We start from the raw sequence: 19,946 nt of genomic DNA, 5'->3' as shown, positions 1-19,946 counted from the left end.
TTAGGGTAGTAGGGAGTAGGAAGTAGGACCCAAAACCAAAAGAAGGAAGTGTGCCTCCGAATCCGATATTAATATAGGATAGGCTGCCTACTTGACTCTTGTGATGGTGTTGATGTTGTGTGCAACAAAACAGGAGTCAGTCTTGACAAGTGCAAGTCTGCAAGTGCAAAGAAATGAGAAGGTTACCAAAAGATTGAAGGAAACTTTGATCACTTTTCCAAGGAATACAGGTGAAGCCTATTGCTTTCAATCTCAAAAACCCAATTCCTCCCTCCTCCTTAATCCTTCTTATGTCACTTTTTTGCAATTTATGTATATATTATGTTTTGCTCTGCAACTGCAAATGGTTTTGTTTGTTTGTTTGTTTGATGGTGGCGGTTTTATTATGTGCGAGCTGATGCATTAATGGGAATGGGAAATAGGGAATTGTATGTGTGTGAAATTGCAAGTTGAGTTGGAGAGTTGAGATCGTCTGTATGTAAATGTGTACGTTTCAATCAGTTATCAATCCGAGCTGTGGTGTGGTGTGGATGAATGTGTAAAGTAATCAGAGAGTAGATGTTGGGTGATGATGGGACCCAGTGGAGTGGACCATCCTGACTTCTGAGTCTGATGGATTCCTCCTCCTGCAGTTGCCTCTCTGGATATTTCGATTCAGGGTAATCCATCCACATCATCCATTATTTTATTTATTGCTTTGTAAATTCCAACTCTTTTTCTGGCCTTTTTGACCTTTTGTTTTCTTCTGGTTGATGGTTTTAACTTTTATTTTATTTCTCTTTTGGGTTTATCTAAATTTCTGGTCTTGATGCTTTCTCTCTCTCTCTTCCGGTTTGTTTGTTTTTATTAGGCTTCTTCTATTTCTGTCTATGCTGATGTCAACTCCGCAGTAAAATATGCAATCAGAGTAATTTCCCCTTGTATACCTTTTTTGGTCAATTTTCACTTTTTGGTAAAATACTGACAAATGCAAACACGCACGCACAGAAGGGGAGGAGAGGAGGTGAAGCAAGCTAGGTGTCTCGCGTACTCGAGGGTTGGGTTTTGCTTTCCTAAAAATACAATCTTGCTTGTGAGTTGTGACACTACTGCTTCTCAAAGTTAACTCCTTTGCTTGTTGATTAAACTGCCATAATTTGATAGTTTACTTCAATCCCTCTCCCTCTCCCTGATTAGGTTTAACCGCATTTTGTTGGTTGCTAGAGTCGCTGTTGTGTGTTGATCAATGATTGGAAAAGGATGTACAAGTAGGTGCATTTACTTAACAATGATTGAAAATTTTCATCTTTTTTTGCTTTAGGTGGGTAATTTTGGATGGGATTCTCCTCCTCCATTCCATATATGTAGTTTAGTTGGGCAATGAATTCACAGCGGGTAAGGTTTTTCTTTATTTTTTTGCCGAATTTTGAAATTTTAATTCTTGTCTGAATCTCCCAATTTTGAATTCTGCATATGATTAGGGATTGGGGAATGAGTGAGGATATGGATTATGGTGTTAGTGGGATAAGGAAGCTGTGAAAATTGAGTGTGAAAAGAGTGGGCCTGCGCTGTTAAAACTGTTGATATCCCTATCAGTGGGGGTGGGAATGGGGTGGGGCAGCTGCTCTGAAACTGGGATTTTTTTTCCTTAGAATTCAAAGGCTTGGGGTTTTTTCTTCTCTGTTTGGTTATTTCGTGGTCTCTTTCATATTTCACAGAGTAAAACCCTAATTACCATTCTACTACTAAATTTACTAAATTTATGTTTGTAATTAGTGATATTTCCCTTTTTATAACTGCCATTTGTTGCATCTTTGATATTATGATTTTCAGAGGTTTCTCATGCTCTAACTGAAGTTTGTTGCCTTTTCGTTCATCAATAGGTCAGCAATTCAGAAGACTCCAATTCTTGAATTGTGGAGCTAATCGCCGCTGAAATCTTCAGTTACCTCTGTGGTCTTAAGCATCCTTTTCCCATAATTTAGCCCGCAAGAAGTTGTTAGCTATATGTTGTAACCAACTATTGAAATAATTTAGATCCAATTCCCAAGAACAATTCTAGATACTTGATAATCCCAGACCTGGTGTAGCATAAATTGCCAAGCAGGTTGCTAAATTACTCTCCTCTTCTTCCAGTGTGAAATATTTGGATAGTGGAGTCAAACAAAGATTACACAGATGACTGTGGAGGAAGCGGGCTGTAGCTCCTTGTGGACTCGAGAGCAGGATAAGGCATTTGAGAATGCCCTCGCAATTTATCCTGAGGATTCTTCAGATCGGTGGGAGAAAATTGCAGCTGATGTACAAGGGAAAACCCTAGAGGAGATTAAACATCATTATGACCTCTTACTTGAGGATATATCCCAGATCGAAGCTGGTGTTGTGCCTCTGCCTTGCTACAATTCTTCTTCAGAGGGTTCAACTAGCCACGCCAGTGATGAAGGAACCAATAAGAAAGGGGGACATTCTGGAAACTATAGCAATGAATCTAATCATGGAAGTAAGGCTTCAAGGGCAGATCAGGAACGCCGAAAGGGAATTGCTTGGACAGAGGATGAACACAGGTTAGTATATATTATGGTTGAGTTTAATGATTTTCTTGCCCTTATGATAGGTGACATTTGTTGGAGTATCTAAATAAAGCTAAAGATTGGTTATTCTTAGCAAATTTTTACCAGGAGTTTTGTCCCTGGTTCAACTTTAAGATCTTAAGTTTTTTTGTCCAACAATAAGTTTTATGAAGTTGCTTTAGGCCCTAAAGCTTAGGGTGATGATAGTTGGTTAAGCTATTAACTATATCGAGCTTTACCTTTTGAAGAACTTCCATATCCAGAATATTCCTTTTACGTTGTTTCTATTAAGTATCAAGCTCATGGCCCTTGGGTTATACTTTTGTACAATATTGTTGAACTATAATGGAATAAGTAAAGAAAACTTGGTATTTTCATATTTAAACACATTCCTAACATGGCAGTTGGTTTCTCCTCATTCAACTTTTCTATATTGATGCACGATTTGGTTAGGCTTCATTTGAATAGTTCTTTTATTTTTGTATGAAAGACTGTTAAGGCTTTATGGATATATTTGTCACCGGGTTGCCCTCGTAGACTATTAGTTAAATCTGAAAACGTGAAAATTTGGATAAGAAAGAAAACGGCATTGTAGGAGAAACTATCGAAGTGTAGCACAACCTTTAGGATAGTTTGTCTGAAATGAGAGCCTTTTAGTTATGTATCTAGGTTCCTTAATTGTAATTTTTCTGTGGGATTTGGTGTTTACGCATGGAACACCCTATCCTGATATAATGATTTTGGTATATGCCTTACCTCAGCTTTTGGCATACTGCACTACTGCATTGGGCTAAGAAACCTTTGTTTCTCAATTTGGCACTGGTAAGAAGTAACTGGGAACTGCCACACCTGCTTTACTCAAATTGTGATTAGCTGGTAATTGTTTTAGTAGGAATATATGTGATCTGTAGATTTAGATTTGAACAGTATTTTTGTAAGGCAGATTTGAACAGTAACTGTTATCATGAAAACTGGTTTGTTTATGGAAGAATAGAGCTAAGGTATGTAGCATGCACATAACCGTTTTATAGGAAAGTGGATCAAAATGACGAGACATGAAATAGCTCTGTCTCGTCACCATGAAAGAACTAGTAAGGCCCCCCAGTCAACAATCCCATGGTGAAAACCTATTTCTAGAGAGTAGAGACTCTGCTTTTAGATATAGAACCAGGTTGTATGAAATTGTGAGGGAAATTCCTGCTGTATTACTGTTAAGGGGTGCCAACTGAAAGTATGCGGAAGTGTTTCTAATAATCTGCATATAGTACTTATAGAGTTGCATTCAGCTGACAAAGATGGAAAGGATTATGGGAACTCCAAAACGTGAGGTTTTTAAGAAAACATGAAACATCTGTAACAAAAAATTTAAGACCAATTTTGTTCATAGTCATTTCTTATATTTACAAAAGATACCAGCTGATCACGTTATCAGACTTGTGGCTTGATAGTACAGTGTTTGGTATGCATTAAGTTCTTGTATACCAGCTGCCATTTATCTCTCTTTAAATGAATCTGTCCAACAGTGTATGCTTGAATTATATGTACATCATATTCCTTTTCTTGTATGTTTGATGGATTTTCTTTTCTTAATTCTTTGAGTAGGCGTTTTGGCAGTATCCATCCTGTGTCGTCACCTGGGTTCTTAGTCTAGGTTAAATATCACCGACTTACTAGTTTTTTGGTGAGGGCTTTTTGCAATTTTGTGAGCCTCCAACGCAGAGAATCTCAAACTGATTCCAAATCCCAAAACCATATTGTCCCTATGGAGTACCATTTCTTTTATATAGTTCTAAGTTGTCTGTGTTTAGAAGTTTGGTGGCTGTTGAATTCATTGCTTACAAGGTTTTTATGGTCCTTTAACACGTCCTAGGTACTGTTATCTTAGACCAACCTTGCAATGTCTCTGACTCTGCTTTTGTGAGATTTCAAAATAATGCCCATTGCTTATGGTTTTTTCTTTCTGTTTTTGTACCATGACAGGCTATTTCTTCTTGGTTTGGAAAAATATGGGAAAGGCGATTGGCGAAGTATATCCCGGAACTTTGTGGTAACAAGAACCCCTACGCAAGTGGCAAGCCATGCACAAAAGTACTTCATACGCTTGAATTCAATGAACAAGGACAGGAGGCGATCAAGCATTCATGACATAACCAGTGTCAACAATGGAGAAATTTCGGCAGCTCAAGGGCCAATCACTGGTCAAGCAAATGGTGCTGCAGTAGGTTCCTCTGGTAAGTCCACCAAACAATCTCCTGCTGGGGCCCCAGGTGTTGGAATGTACGGCAGTGCACTAAGTATAGGGCAACCAATTGGAGGACCCCTTGTCTCAGCTGTTGGCACCCCTGTGAATCTCCCTGCTCCCCCGCACTTGGCATATGGTGTGAGCGCCCCAGTACCTGGAGTTGTTCCTGGTGCACCAATGAACATGGTTCCAATGACATATCCAATGCCTCACAGTTCGCATAGGTAGTGTGATATCGAGCAGCAGCAGCTTCAGGAATCAGAATCATGTGGTGTACAAAGAGGAGAGAGACCGTTTAGATTGTGTTGTTGGTTGGGTTAAATTAGGATGATATAGCTGCGAGGCTGAATGTTTTAGTTATTAGCAAAGCACAAGTTGAAGTGGTCGTTGAATGGTTCGTCCTTACTTGTCCATACTTGTTGGAATAAGCCATTTATTTGATGGGGGAAGAATGAGATGAATCTCTGTACAGGCAAATTCTGAAAGAGATGTAGCAAAGCAATGCTCTTTTATTTATCGGCAATTGGGCAGCTACAAGTGTAGTAGTCAGTCGGTCAGTCGGTCATAAACATTTGATGATGGAAATAGTTAGTTAGCATTCTAGGCAGCAACCCTTTTTACATGTTAGCATTGTCTTTGTTATAAAAACTTGTTTATTTAATGTCTTCTTTTTACTGTGTTCAAGATCGTCCTGCCCGCGCCAGATATGGCTACGCGAATAAACCAACAGGATTCTCTCATCCTTTCGGTAAGAATTTTAGAGATTTGTAAATTATATCTGTTCATCGTACATTGTGTGGTTAATTTTTATCCCGTATTGTTTGTATTTAATTTTAAATAAAAATATTTAAAATGATTTCTGACCACACGATGTACGATAACAGATATGATTTACATATCCTCATAATCCTCATAAAGAGGATCCGGCAAGGATCCGGATTCATAAATAAATTAGTGATGGTGATTGCCCAAAGTTTGTGAAATGGGAGTCAGATAATCTCCAAAAGAGGTAGCAATTGGATAGTAAAATTAGATTTGTTATGCCATTTAGGTAAAAAGTATTTCTCACATGCTCACATGCGGTACCGCGTGCAAAAAGGTTAATATAAATAAGTCCAAAGTGGAGAGTAGAATGGACATGTGGGGAAAGAGAAGGGGAGGTGATGTGTGTTTGACGTGTGCATCCCCTTTTTTCTTTGTTATGATGGATTTAGATCACAAGCACAAAAGGTAGAGTAACCACTTGTCCCTAGGCCACACGGACACTGTTTTGCTAACGGGGGATGGATTGGACCATTGCTTAGCTAGCACACGGTTCTCTCTTTTATTTTATTTAATTTATTTTTGCTGGGAATTGACCAATGAATTAGAAGCTTCGGTTCAAAGATAAATAAAATTAAATTAAATTAAAAAAAAAAGGTGTCTTTGAATTAGATTAAAAGGAAAAGAAATGTCAAATTGGCCATGGTGGTGATGACGATTCATCAAAGTCCGTCCAGATAAGCACTTGCACAGCTATACAGTTGTAGTTGTCATGTCGATGGAGATGCGATTTGTGATACTACACGATCAGCAGAGTCCGAGTGACATGACATTGTATATCTCTTTTACACAAGTCAAACGCTTGACTAAATATGGAATATGTGCAACGTGGATGGTCCTCTTGCTTCTCTTATCCAACTGCCGCCAGCCACCTTCTTCTTGCAACTGCAATTTTTGTGAGTTCCCTTGGGTTTGGGATGAAAATAACACACATACACGTTGAGGAAATTGGGTTTGAGAGGTAGTTTTGATGAATCTGTTATGAGAAAATTGTTTTAACAAACTGACCTAGTCAATGCGTTTGCATAAATAGTTTGATGTAATCTCTAATAGATGGGGACAAAGTGATGAATTATTCTCCAACATCGATCACTAATAGTAGAATCACACACCTTAGAAAGAGACAACTTGTCCCTTAGTCTTGGTCTTATACCATGTGATTTGGCTCATGTACATATTTGGTGACCAAGAGTCTAATGCTTTTTTCCTTCTTTTTCGTCATCTTAACTTAATTAGTAGTATTAGTAGTAGGTAGGTAGTGTATTTGTATATTAGAAGAGGAAAGGAGAGGAGAGGAAAGGAAATCAGGGTGTGGGGGTGGCAAATGGCAATGGCATTGGCATTAGAAAGCTAAAGGTCCAGCTCAAAAGGTCTCATTGACACATCTGAATTCCTCTTCCTCCTCATACAGTTGGTTACAATATTATATTAATATCATATTTGAGCAAAGTTAAATAACTAAAAACGACGGCAAATGCATCGGGCATGGATGATAGATGCGTGTTAATCTATGCTTGTTTTTATTCTTTAGTCTTTCTCACTTTCTCTGTCTTCCTTTTCCTGCTTGTTGTAATGCTTGTGCTGATTTGGAAATATAGCAAAATATACAACAACTCAGACAAACAAGGTGGACCAGACAACAAACAATCTTATTTCTTTCAAGTTTTTTGGAGTCGTATGCACAACATACATACATACATATATATATATATATATATTAATCTTATTGCTAAAATGTCTTTTCTTAAAGCAAACAGCCGATCGAAGATAACATGCCAATGCCATTATCTTTTAAAAATGAAGAGATGATTTATATCTTTAAAAAAGAGTCGGTCGACTCTCTGCGTGCGTGTAGTCGTGCCTTTGTTCTCACTGATGAGCCATACATGACTCATGCAACCAAAAGTTAAAGATTCATTCACCCCCACCCCGAGGGCCCGAGCCCCCACCCACCTATTACTATTTTCCACCCCGTTATATATATAACATAATATAATGCTCACACAACCACAAGAATCACCAATTAAGTCTCCATCCATCTCCTCATAGGCAGGCTCATCAATTGTTCTTCTTATTCTAATTGACTTACAATTAATCCTAGCTAGATAGTTACTCATCATCATCAAATATGAAGGCCTCACTTCAAGGACAAGTTATAGGAATTCCAATCAACTCCGCAGCTGCGTACGCGTTTAAGAGTGCAGATCATGGTGCTGCTATCCAATATCATCATAATATTCCAGCACCGGCTCCTAGTGATGCTACTGAACCTTCAAAGCTTATCAGACAAAGCAGACTGTATTCAGTGCTTAACAGGATGAACAAGCTTACCAACAAGGCTGACAGTTTTGCCCATGGAGTCAAAGAACATGGTGAGCAGCGCAGACGACTTCTGATTCAATTTCACTAAATAACTTTATTGCACCTCGCTGTTTATACTAATTGAGAAATTAAGAGAAGTTGAGTCACATAATTATTATTATTTGATTCACTGTGAAGTGAGACTAGGGCCCAAGATCACAGAGACAGTGAAGGGGAAGCTGAGGCTGGGGGCTAAGATTGTAAAAGCAGGAGGGACGTTAGAGGTGTTCAAGCACGCATTCAGCGTTAAGGCAGGAGAGAAGCTGCTCAAGGCATCCCAGTGTTATCTGTCGACCACGGCGGGTCCTATGGCAGGCCTCCTCTTCATCTCGACCGACAAGATTGCGTTTTGCAGCGAGAGATCGATCAAACTTCCATCGTCAGATTCAGACGGACAACAGCTGGTCAGCAGAGTCCACTACAAGGTGGTGATCCCAGTGAAGAAGATCAAGGCGGTCAACCAGAGCGAGAACACGAAGAAGCCGTCGCAAAAGTACGTAGAAATAGTTACTGCGGATGATTTTGACTTCTGGTTTATGGGGTTCTTGAATTACCAGAAAACTTTGAAATATCTCCAGCAGGCTATTAATATTTCATCTCAAGCTTAACTAATTACGTACACGTTATCAAGTTGTAATTAGTTATGCAAATTAAGCTAGGAGAGGAGGAGGAGGAGGAGGGGGAGGAGGAGCTCAAGACCGTTAACTAACCATGTATAAATATTGTTCTCTTTCTTTCTTTCTGATTAATGAGAAAATTCTCTTTTCTTTGAAAACCACGTGGCCTCTTTCGTATAGACAAAAATCGAAATCGAAATCAAAATCAAAATCAAAATCCTCTTTAATTATATTTTGTTATTGATTTACTTTTAATTAATAAAATGTGGAATTTGAGTGATTTTCTAGACCGGGTTAGTATTTTAAATTGACTTTTCAATTTACCAGCTTTAAAATTTGATAATAAGTACCTACATGTAATATAGTAGTAGGGTAAATTTTAATTTACTATCCTTAAGTTTTGCGGTTTTTAACATTTAGTACATAAAGTTTTTTTATCCTAAAATCATGCCTAAAATGTTAATTTTATAACAATCTCATACATTCGTTAGTCTGGCTGTTAAGTCTCAGTCGCACCTATATAGACATTGACTGAGCGTCACATGTCAATAAAGGTTCCACGTAAAAAAAAAAAAAAAAAAAAGTCTTCTTCCTCAAACCCCTGACCCCCCTCCCTCTCCTCTCCTCTGCACCTACCCAACCTCTGCACATCCATCCTTCCCCCTCCCTCTTCGACTCCACCTACTCAACCCTCATCCTCTTCGACGGCCCCATGAGCTCGAAGGAGCGGTGATCAACTGTGTGCGGTGATACTCTCAGATCTCGGGGCGGAGATCTCAAAGCTATGGGGGCAACGATACTCCCAGGTCTCGGGGCGGAGATTTTGATTCCGCTATGCGCAGTGATCAGCACCGCCTTCTCCTTGGTCCAGTGGATGTACGTTTCGCAGGTTAAGCTCTCCCTAAGAGGTCCGAGTCGTCCTCGAAACTCAACAAAAGGCCCAAGTCGCCATTGCCGAGCAGGAAGTACTTCTCTGTGTGCTGCTTGGGAACTGGAGCTAGTCTGATTCGTTGGGGTCAACAGCATCGTGATGGTTGAGGTTGAAATTAAGGGTGGCGGTGGGGGACATGGGGAAGACGAAGGGGTTCTGCGCTCTTTTTTGTTTTTTTACACTTTTATTTAATTAATTATTTTAATAGTTTTTGAAAGATTGTTTCAAAATTAACATTTAGGTTTGACTCTGGGACCACAAAAACTTCATGTACTAAATGTTGAAAACCACGAAATTTGAGGATAGTAAACTGAGATTTACCTCTTAATCCTATCTCACACATTTAGCAAAGCATTCTTATCTTCACTACACTATTTTTCGCATGTGTCCAACATTTTGTAAAGCATCGTTGATCTTATTATCGTTTTATAAAATTTTCTCTTAAATTTTAATGGTATATGACGATTACAAAACACACCCGATGATTATTTCACTTCATACTCAATATTTACATACTAAAATTAAAAATACTCACAAGTTTAAACTTAACTAAACACACTCACTTTTTCATTTAGGAATTTATTCATCCTTTTACCATTGCTGAAATAGCCATGCCTACAACCCTAACAACACTCATCGAATAGAGAATAGCTTTAGTACGAGAGATTAACCATGTTTCGATCATAATTTTGTCTCCTTGTTTTGGTGGTTGTTTCACGTGCAAGTCTTCCATGCACATTGACATATGGCTAATCTGATTGTATATTTGTCCGTAACATGTGATGTCAACAACCTTCGACAGAAAAATGAGTGGTCTAAAACCCTCTTGCATCCAACAACCTCTACACCAATCAATTAATCAGATATGCTGTGTAAACACACGACTAAAAACATTACATCAATCAACGCAACTGTTTGTAACAAGTAAGCACGCAGTCCTCCAGAAACTGGGTTAGCTCACAACTGTACAGTTTCGGGTCGTTTCTGAAATGATCAACATGAGGCGTCGACACAAAGTTGCAAGCCCTTACCCCATGTCCAGCCCTCCTTTGCTCCTTTATAAATGATTCCACCGACCCGGCAGGAATCGCCCTGTCTGCAGAGCTGTAGATATACAATTGCGGACAACTTGGTTGTCGCGCTGACAATAGGCTCAACACATCAGAAAGCCTCCTACAATACCAACAATAAGATCCATATAATACTACTTTTCATACAAGGAGAGAAAAACTCTTCCCAATACTAATTTCACATATTGCTTGCTTCTACAAATGTTCTTCTAGGATTATAAAACACAGGTGAGGTGAATGAATTCAAGTATAAGGGGAAATGTGTAGCATAGGAAGGTGCAACAAGATTCACAACCACCTCGGATAATTCTACAAAAATAAAAGGGCGAGGATGAAGAAAATAGACAACCTGTTCACTGTAGGAAGCTTCAAAACCACCCCAAAGAACTTCTCCAAAACTACTAGCAAAGCTGCTTCAGTTACTGCAGGTTTGGGTGCCACTACTCCAATATTGCTGCCAACCAAAGCATCCATCCCTGACTCATTTGAGTCTACGGTTCCTTTTGCCGCTACACTACGCTTTTTCAGAAAGGCTGCAGAAAAACCAGAAGCCCAGACCTACACAAGGTCAATAATTAGATAACATACTCATCCAAACACTAATCATCTAAGATTGTAACGAAAAAACCAGGAACCCAGAAAAACTCAAAAAACAGATAATTTGCACAACAAACCCAAACAGCTCTTGACGAGCCACACAGGAAACTCAGCAGACCAATACGTTTTCCAATCGATTTGGGTATTTTTACTAGAATCATCATAAGTGAAAATTTGAGTCCTTCTCGTCACATCATATGTTTCCTAAATTTAATTTTAGTACTCTATGGACATTTTTGACACAAAAAAATATATTCGGGAAGGGGCGCTTTATTAGTTTATACTTTTTTAACTTTAAAAATAAATAAAAAATAGTTTTGGGACCTAGTATATAGTAGAATCGCAATCAAAAGTCTTGCAATATTTTCCTTAACTTCCACACAAAATATTTCCTAAAGCCAAAAATTCAATTTTTTCACAGAAACTATGAGTTATAACCCACATTTTCCAATAGACTTGAGAATTTTTAACATAATCATTATAAGTGAAAATTCTAGCCCTTCTCTTTGCATCATATGTTTCTTAAAATTAATTTTAGTACATTCTGAACATTTTTGACACATAAACATATATTCGGGAGGGGAATTAATTTTTTTAAAAAAAATTTAACTTTGAAAATCAATAAAAATTAATTTATGACCCTAATATATGGTCGAATCACATTCATAAGTGTTGCAACATTTTCCTTAACATCCACGCAAAATATTTCCTAAAACTAATTTTTTTTTTCTTCACAAAAACAGGGAGTTATAACCCACGTTTTCCAATCGATTTGAGAATTTTTACAAGAGTCATTATAAGTGAAAATTCACGTCCTTCTCATCGCATCATATGTTTCCTAAAATTAATTTTAGGACATTTTAAACATTTTTGACACAAAAATATATTTTGAGGGGGTGCTCTATTAGTTTATATTTATTTTTTAATTTTTTTAACTTTAAAAATCAATACAAAATAGTTTCGAAACTAATATGTGGTAGAATCACATTCAAAAGTCTTGCACGTTTTAACTTAAGTGTCTAAGTGTCTTTTTAGATGGGGGACTCTATTATATATTTTTTTAATTGAAATTTCAATAAAAATTGTTTCGGGACTTATGGCTGGTAGGATCACAATTAAAAGTCTTGCAACAACTTCCTTAACTTCCATGCAAAATATTTCCTATAACTAAAAATTTCAAATTTTTCACAAAAAGTATGAGTTATAACCCACTTTTCCAATATATTTAGGAATTTTTACAAGAATCATCATAAGTGAAAATTCGAGTCATTCTCGTCGCATCATATGTTTCTAAATTTAATTTTAGTATATTATGGACATTTTCAACACATAAAAATATATTCGAAAAGGGGTGCTCTATTAGTTTTTATGTATACATTTTTTTAACATTAAAAATCAATAAAAAATAGTTTCGGGACATAGTAGATAGTAGAATCGCAATCAAAAGTATTGCAATATTTTCCTTAACTTCCATGAAAAATATTTCCTAAAACTAAAATTTCAATTTTTTCACATAAATTGTGAGTTATAACCCACATTTTCCAATCGATTTGAGAATTTTTAACAAAATCACTATAAGTGAAAATTCAAGTCCTTCTCTTTGCATCATATGTTTCTTAAAATTAATTTTAGTACATTCTGAACATTTTCAACACATAAACATATATTCGGGAGGGGGCACTATATTGAATTATATATATATATATATATATATTATTTTTTAACTTTGAAAATCAATAAAAAATAGTTTCGAACCTTGATATATGGTCGAATCACATTCATAAGTCTTGCAACTTTTTCCTTAACTTCCATGCAAAATATTTCCTAAAACTAAAAATTTCTTTTTTTTTTTTTTCACAAAAACAAGGAGTTATAACCCACATTTTCCAATCGATTTGGGAATTTTTACAAGAGTCATTATAAGTGAAAATTCACGTCCTTCTCGTCGCATCATATATTTCCTAAAATTAATTTTAGGACATTTTTAACATTCTTGACACATAAAATATATTTTTGGCGGGGTGGGGGGGCGCTCTATTAGTTTATATTTATTTTTTAATTTTTTAACTTTATAGTTTCGGGACTTAATAGGTGGTAGAATCACATTCAAAAGTCTTGCAACTTTTTCCTTAACTTCCACACAAAATATTTCCAAAAACTGAGTTCCAATCAATTTGGGAATTTTTACAAAATCATTATAAATCAAATTTCAAGTTTTTCTCGTCGATTTTATGTTTCTTAAAATTACTTTTAGTATATTTTGAACATTTTCAATACATAAAAATATATTCAAGCATGGGCGCTCTATTAAATTATATTCATTTTTCTATTTTTTAACTTTAAAAATCAATAAAAATAGTTTTGGATCTTGATAGATGGTAGAATCACATTTATAAGTATTGGACATTTTCCTTAACTTCCACACAAAATATTTTCTAAAACAAAAAAATTCAATTTTTTTCACAAACATTGTGAGCCCACGTTCTCCAATAGATTTTGAATTTTTTTTCGAAGAATCATTCAAAGTGAAAATTTGAGTCATTTTTGTCCCATCATATGTTTCATAAAATTAATTTTAGGACATTCAGAATATTTTCGACACATACAAATATATTTGTTTTTTTTTTGGGGGGAGTTGGGGGGGGGGGGGTAGGGGTGGTCTATCAACCTATATTTATTTTTTCTATTTTTTAACTTTTAAAATCAATAAAAAATAGTTTTGGAGCCTTATTGATGGTAGAATCACATTCATAAATCATGCAACGCTTTCCTTCACTTCCATGCAAAATATTTCCTATAACTCATGTTTTCCAATCGATTTGAGAATTTTTACAAGGGTCATTATATGTGAAAATTCGAGTCTTTCTATGACACACCCCGACCGAGATCTGGGCGTGCTGGCCGTCACGTGCAAGTGACGTAGCCATGTGCACAGTGCGGAAGCTAAAAAGGTAATGATATAAAAGTACGATTAATTAAAAACCAGCATACATAAGGTCAAAGTAAAGAGTGCTAGTGCGAGTGAACCGCTAAGTTCAGAGCATTGAGTCTACAGCAGTCCAAATTAACATAATACGATAACAGTGCACCCGAGGTGACCCTACATTGGTGCGTGTCTGTCAGAATCGCCGGAAAGCCCTCTGGGAAACCACCGAACCTGCTAGCTCACTAAAACCTGGAGGGGCGCAAAACAAAAGTGTGAGTGGGCAAAAACAAAGCTTTTCGAAAATCTTTTCAAAAACAATATTCTAACCCCTCGCCGTAAAACCTGTATACTTCCCAGAAAATAAACATATGTACGTAGGTATAAATATGCCAATCATGCTTAAGAATATGCCATATCGGAACCTCATAACGATATGCAAGTGCTCAGTTATAAACCGTATCAATAATATATAGTCTGGCAGCCGGAGTCACCTAACGTGACCTGTACGGCTGCATTTAGAGCTCAAATCTCAATCTCAATAACTCAACCTGCCCACGAGTCGGAACCACCTTTAGTGGTCTGTACGACAGGCCTGGGTGTAATACATATAAACGTTCTAGTGCTACAATCACGTGAAGGCTGTGCGAATAATCGCGAGTCACCTACGAGTCGGAACCACCTATAGTGGTCTGTACGACAAGACTGTGCACCTAACTTGGATCCAAGCTGAGTGTATGGTGCGGGAGGTGAACGACACGTGAAGGACTGTGCCCTACTCTGGGCGGGAGCACTAACACCAGGGGTGTAAGTTATGAGCTCTCTAAGCACCTCTAATCACTATTTAATGCAAATGTTAAATAATACTTACCTGGCACTTACCTGTGCCTCCACAGCACCAATATATATATATATATGACATATGAATGAATATGTAAACCATCATACATGCCACTAACCATGCATATCAACCAATAACGTAAAAGGAATGGCATATAACTGGTAAGCATTTATATAAAATTTCTGGGAATTATAAGTATATAGGTATATACGGAAAACAAAAGCCCACTCACTGGTACGTGGAAGGGTCGTAGCCCCCCTGCCTCGCGCGAGCACGCTCGTCCTCGGGATACGTGTCACATATATGCGAAAATACTATAAAAACGTTAATTTTAAAGCACCTAACCTTCCGTTCAAAATAACTTCTCATACATTGCTCAAAATGGACAATTGAATATACCCACGTGCTCTACACAATCTCAGGATCACAACCATATTTTTAGAAAAAATTTCCACCGCCGCACGCGCCGGCCACGCGCAGGCACGTGCCTTGCACGCTGACGGCGTCAACTGACGCCGTCAGGAATATTCCGTCAAAGTTAACAGATTCCGTTAACGGCGTCAGGAATATTCCGTCAGAATTGACGGAATATTCCGTCTCCTTCTCCGATCAATCTCCGGCGCCGTCGCCGGCACCGGAAACTGGAAAACCTGCAATCGACGTTTTCTCGCTCGTTTTTCCACCATTTTTCACGTTTCTTGCACCAAATTAAACCTTAGAACTAGTAGAACATGTCCCAACAAGTTTTAAGGTCTAGAACTATAAGATTATACCTGTCCGAAAATTCCATAACCGGCCAAACTCGAACCAGGCTATTCTGACGTCCACTTCCGTCCAACGATACACTCCCAAGCTCCTTGGGACCTCACCAACACATCTACAAACTTCAAAAGTCCAAAAACATGCTAGAATAAGTTTGCATGAATAGTGCTCAAATTGGAGCTTGCGAAATCGACGTGAAAACGACTGGTTTCTCACCTGAAAATGCTATGATCGTGTTCCCCTCGACCTCACGATCACGACTATGCCCTTGGTTTCCTTGATCTGTGACGATTGTTGTAGTTGTGTGTGTGTCCGTACGAGTGTGAAGGAAGAAGAAGAAAGATAGAGGACTCGGGAGAAAGAGAGACAGGGAAAGGGACAGGAGCAGGTGGAGTGTATGGCTGTGGGTGTGTGTGTGATTCCAAACATGCCAACAAGGCATACAAACAACCAATAACATAAACGAACTAACTAAGGGGCAAAGTGGTCATTTCACATGTACGTTTCGATATTTTCGGGACGGGATATCACATTCTAGTCCCATAATATGTTTCCTAAAATTAATTTTAGGACATTCTTAACATTGTCGACCCAAAAAAATATATTCGGAACTGGGGGCGCTCTATTAGTTTATATTTAATTTTAAATTTTAAATTTTTAGTTTTAAATTTTTAAATTTTAAATTTTTTAGCTTTAAAATCAATAAAAAGTAGTTTCGGGACCTAAATGATGGTAGAATCACAATCAAACGTCTTGCAACATTTTCCTTAACTTCCACGAAAAATATTTCCTAAAACTAAAAATTTTAATTTTTTCATAAAAATTGTGAGTTGTAACCCACGTTTTCCAATATATTTGGGAGTTTTTACAAGAATCATTATAAGTGAAAATTCGAGTCCTTCTTGTCACATTGTATGTTTCTTAAAATTAATTTTACTACATTCAAAACACATAAAAATATATTCGGGTGGGGGCGCTCTATTAAATTATATTTATTTTTCTTTTTTTTGACTTTAAGAATCAATAAAAAATAGTTTCGGACCCTGATATATGGTAGAATCACATTTAGAAGTGTTGCAATATTTTCCTTAATTTCCACGCAAAATATTTCCTAAAACTAAAAATTTCAATTTTTTCACAAAAAGTGAGTTATAACCCATGTAAGCAAAAATTCGAGTCCTTCTCGTTGCATCATATGTTACTTAAAATTAATTTGAACCTTCAAAAGTCTTGCAATATTTCCCCTAACTCCCACGCAAAATATTTTCTAAAACTAAAAATCTCAATTTTTTTTTCTTTTCACAAAAGCTGTGAGTTATAACCCACATTTCCCAATTGATTTTGAGAATTTGTATAAGAATCATTATAAGCCAAAATTCGAGTCATTCTCGTTGCACCACATGTACACCCATCATCAATGAATCCATCATGATGTAGCACAACCAGAAATGTAAAACCTTTCTGTACCCAATCCTCAACCTCGAGCCCCATACCTTAACGTAAAAATGATACATTGTAAAGCTGCACATATATCCCCGTATTATTCTCTCTCATCATGTGTTTGCCATTCACTCTTTTTCGGACAAGGATGAAATATTTCAGCCAACTTCTTTTAAAAGAGACGAAATGAAAATCAAATCATTTAAACATACTCAAGATTGCGAATCACCAAATTCAATACGTAAGAGCCTCAAGTCCTGTGTACCAACTCTATTACATACGCCTACGTCTACCTCATCATCCATTTCTATATGGACGTACCCCGTGTCAACCACCACCCTGCAGGATGATGCTAGGTCATCATCCTCCCCACTACAAAGATAACACTTCTCGTATAGACCCTCCTTTGGAGCCAGATTTAACAAACCAGACTTTGGAACTGACAACTTGTGTTTGCTGCCAGCAAATCCTTCCTGGTCCTTTGCAGTACTCATTATCAGACGATGCTGCCGACCCAACAGTTGTGAGACATACTTCATATCTCCCACAGCTAGGGCACGGCGAACGCGAGTAGAGGAGACTTGTCCTCTGTCTTTCAAATCACTCGACTGTATATTTATGGAGTATTCGTTCTTGTCCATAACAGAATTTATGATATATGCCTCAATGCCATACTCTTCACACAACCTCACCAGCTCTGTCGCATCACCCGCAGCTTTGTATCCAAATCGGTAGTTTTCACCTGCCACAATCAGTCATTGCAAAATCCATTTCAAACTTCAAAATATATGATCAAGGGTGTGTTTTTGACTCATACCAAGAAACATAATGGATTTCGTTAAATTAACTTACCTGCAACAACCCCACGCACTCCAAGCTCTTTCACTAATTTCTCAACAAATTGCCTTGGTGTTAGACGTCGAACACTTGAAAATTCAATCTGAAACTCTGCAGGTGCCATGTCACCACAGTACGGGGCCCAAGAGGAAAGAACCCGTTTGCGATCACATTTCGCAACTATGGGAGCTCTGTTCAATTGGTTTTTTTTACAAGAATATAATTAGGTTCATTTAACAAAGCTTGAATTTCTATTTGAAACTATAACCACCCAAACAAGGAAATTGAGTTCCAATGTGCAGCTCATATCACAACAACAAATGACAATACCTTGGTTCCCAACCCAGTACTTCAGCCATTCCAACAAATGACAAAAGGAACGGAGGTCCGACTTTGGATGCTTGAATCGCAAGTTCTCGATGACCAATGTGAAGGGCATCGAATTTTCCCAGTGCGACTATTCCTCCTGGGAATGATAACAAAAGAGAACTAAGTTGTGTATCTTAAGATTAATACAGACAGTGCACCAAATAAGTTAATATATAAAGAACAAACGGAAAGCCTTGTGCAGGAGGATACTAGGTGATATGCAGAAAACAACTAAAGGTACAGATTCATAACCTGTGAGGGAAGACCCAATAAAGGAACTTGGAAGTTTTCTTAATCCATAAACTATAAACTATAAGTGTTCAATGTCAGTATAGGAAATTAGCTTTTCCAATTTTGTGGACAGTTTCTTTCCCCTAGTTTGCTCAGAAGTTGTTTAAATGACTGGTTGTCTTAGAAGGTTTGCTCTCCTCTTGAAAATCGGTATCTCTAAAGCAGCTAGCTCACCAGATACACTAAAAGACGTGTCACAGTGTAGAAGAATCACAAATCGCAATATACCGCATTGGTGCTTGAAGAAGCAGCTGAAAGGAATTCTGGCACATAAGATGCTAACAAAATTCTTATGGATATTAAAGAATTATATATTGCATACAAATGCCAAACTAAGGAACAAGCTTGTATATATAACGTGATAAGAAAATGTTGCTGAGAAAGCAAAAAAGGGAGAGTAGAGGTGGGATGAAACCTGCGACAGAGGGCAATCCTTCGTGGGGAAGCTCGCGTTCATCTTCTCGTTGGCTAAAGTAATCAACATTGAAACCATCATAAGAAAAATTGAATCAATTCACTCATGTTAATTCCTGCAGTGTAATTCTAAACCAAAATGAATGATGACAATATAAGATTTTAACATACGATCAAGTTGTAGCAGGAAAACGATAAGGCAATCAAATGGAAAATAAAGGAATAAGACAAATTCAATCACAAGTACAATGAACGCTGAATTGCATAATTGAATGGATTTATAACTAAACCCAAAGGAGAAATAAAACAAACGGGAAAGGGGAGGGACAAGTAGTTGAGGAGAGTGGAGTACCTAAAACAATGGGAGAGGGCGGTAATGTTGGAGGAGGACAACTTAGAACAAGGAAGGATGGAGGAAAAAGGAAACCCCCTTGTGTGAGTCTGTGTGTGAGAGTGAGAGTGAGGGACGGCAGACGATAAGGATAGGGGTTTGAGAGGTGGAGGGCAGGGGCAGCGGCGGCGGTGGGCGATTCTGGTGTTGTAAGACCCTAAGCCCAAGACAAAGACGAAGCCGAAGCCGAAGCCAAGCTGCGGGCGGTGGAGGTTGAGGTGGAGCCGGTTGATGTTGGAGTCTCGAAGTCGAGTGGAAAGACGAGAGCAGCCACCACCACCACTCAACATTATTTGCCGACGCAGCCTCACAACTCACCCACACGCAAAACAAGCCTCCTCTGTCTTTGTTACTTGTGTTGGGCTTTCCGGATTCAGATCGTCTCCGGATCTGTGTCTCAGGATCCTGCGGACCAAGTCATCTTGGCCGTTTGATTAAAATCCTGCGGTCAGGTTCTAATTGAATTTATTTCCTCTCCTCTTCTGAATT

General features: G+C 37.8%; 4 protein-coding genes and 1 long non-coding RNA gene across 5 annotated transcripts; 3 read left to right on the top strand and 2 right to left on the bottom strand.

The window, feature by feature from the left end:
• The first annotated feature begins 238 nt into the window (after positions 1-238).
• LOC125477685 lies at positions 239-1,991 on the top strand. Its single transcript, XR_007258701.1, has 4 exons — positions 239-659; positions 851-907; positions 988-1,100; positions 1,863-1,991. It is a non-coding gene; the product is annotated as an uncharacterized LOC125477685 (long non-coding RNA).
• Positions 1,992-5,452, top strand: LOC125467914 (transcription factor SRM1-like). The gene is made up of 2 exons (XM_048585087.1): positions 1,992-2,543; positions 4,530-5,452. The coding sequence occupies exons 1-2, from the start codon at positions 2,158-2,160 to the stop codon at positions 5,017-5,019; spliced, it is 876 nt and encodes a 291-aa protein (XP_048441044.1). The 5' UTR covers positions 1,992-2,157; the 3' UTR covers positions 5,020-5,452.
• A 2,137-nt stretch (positions 5,453-7,589) lies between these two features.
• Positions 7,590-8,871, top strand: LOC103943230 (GEM-like protein 6). The gene is made up of 2 exons (XM_009353477.3): positions 7,590-7,985; positions 8,113-8,871. The coding sequence occupies exons 1-2, from the start codon at positions 7,742-7,744 to the stop codon at positions 8,580-8,582; spliced, it is 714 nt and encodes a 237-aa protein (XP_009351752.2). The 5' UTR covers positions 7,590-7,741; the 3' UTR covers positions 8,583-8,871.
• Positions 8,872-10,284: 1,413 nt separating this feature from the next.
• On the bottom strand, positions 10,285-11,295 carry LOC103943229 (transmembrane protein 53-like). Its single transcript, XM_009353476.3, has 2 exons — positions 10,942-11,295; positions 10,285-10,695 (listed from the first exon to the last, which is right to left on the bottom strand). The coding sequence occupies exons 1-2, from the start codon at positions 11,064-11,066 to the stop codon at positions 10,425-10,427; spliced, it is 396 nt and encodes a 131-aa protein (XP_009351751.1). The 5' UTR covers positions 11,067-11,295; the 3' UTR covers positions 10,285-10,424.
• Positions 11,296-17,342: 6,047 nt separating this feature from the next.
• Positions 17,343-19,805, bottom strand: LOC103943227 (FAD synthetase 2, chloroplastic). Its single transcript, XM_009353471.2, has 5 exons — positions 19,419-19,805; positions 19,068-19,120; positions 18,323-18,458; positions 18,008-18,183; positions 17,343-17,897 (listed from the first exon to the last, which is right to left on the bottom strand). The coding sequence occupies exons 1-5, from the start codon at positions 19,745-19,747 to the stop codon at positions 17,368-17,370; spliced, it is 1,224 nt and encodes a 407-aa protein (XP_009351746.2). The 5' UTR covers positions 19,748-19,805; the 3' UTR covers positions 17,343-17,367.
• Positions 19,806-19,946: the final 141 nt, after the last annotated feature.

This window comes from the organism of the source record quoted next, unplaced genomic scaffold (assembly GCF_019419815.1).
Source record: "Pyrus x bretschneideri cultivar Hongxiangsu unplaced genomic scaffold, Pyrus_bretschneideri_v1 Contig22, whole genome shotgun sequence".
Classification (NCBI taxonomy): domain Eukaryota; kingdom Viridiplantae; phylum Streptophyta; class Magnoliopsida; order Rosales; family Rosaceae; genus Pyrus; species Pyrus x bretschneideri.
Note: the sequence above shows the minus strand (reverse complement) of the source record. Positions and strands in the feature narration are given on the sequence as shown.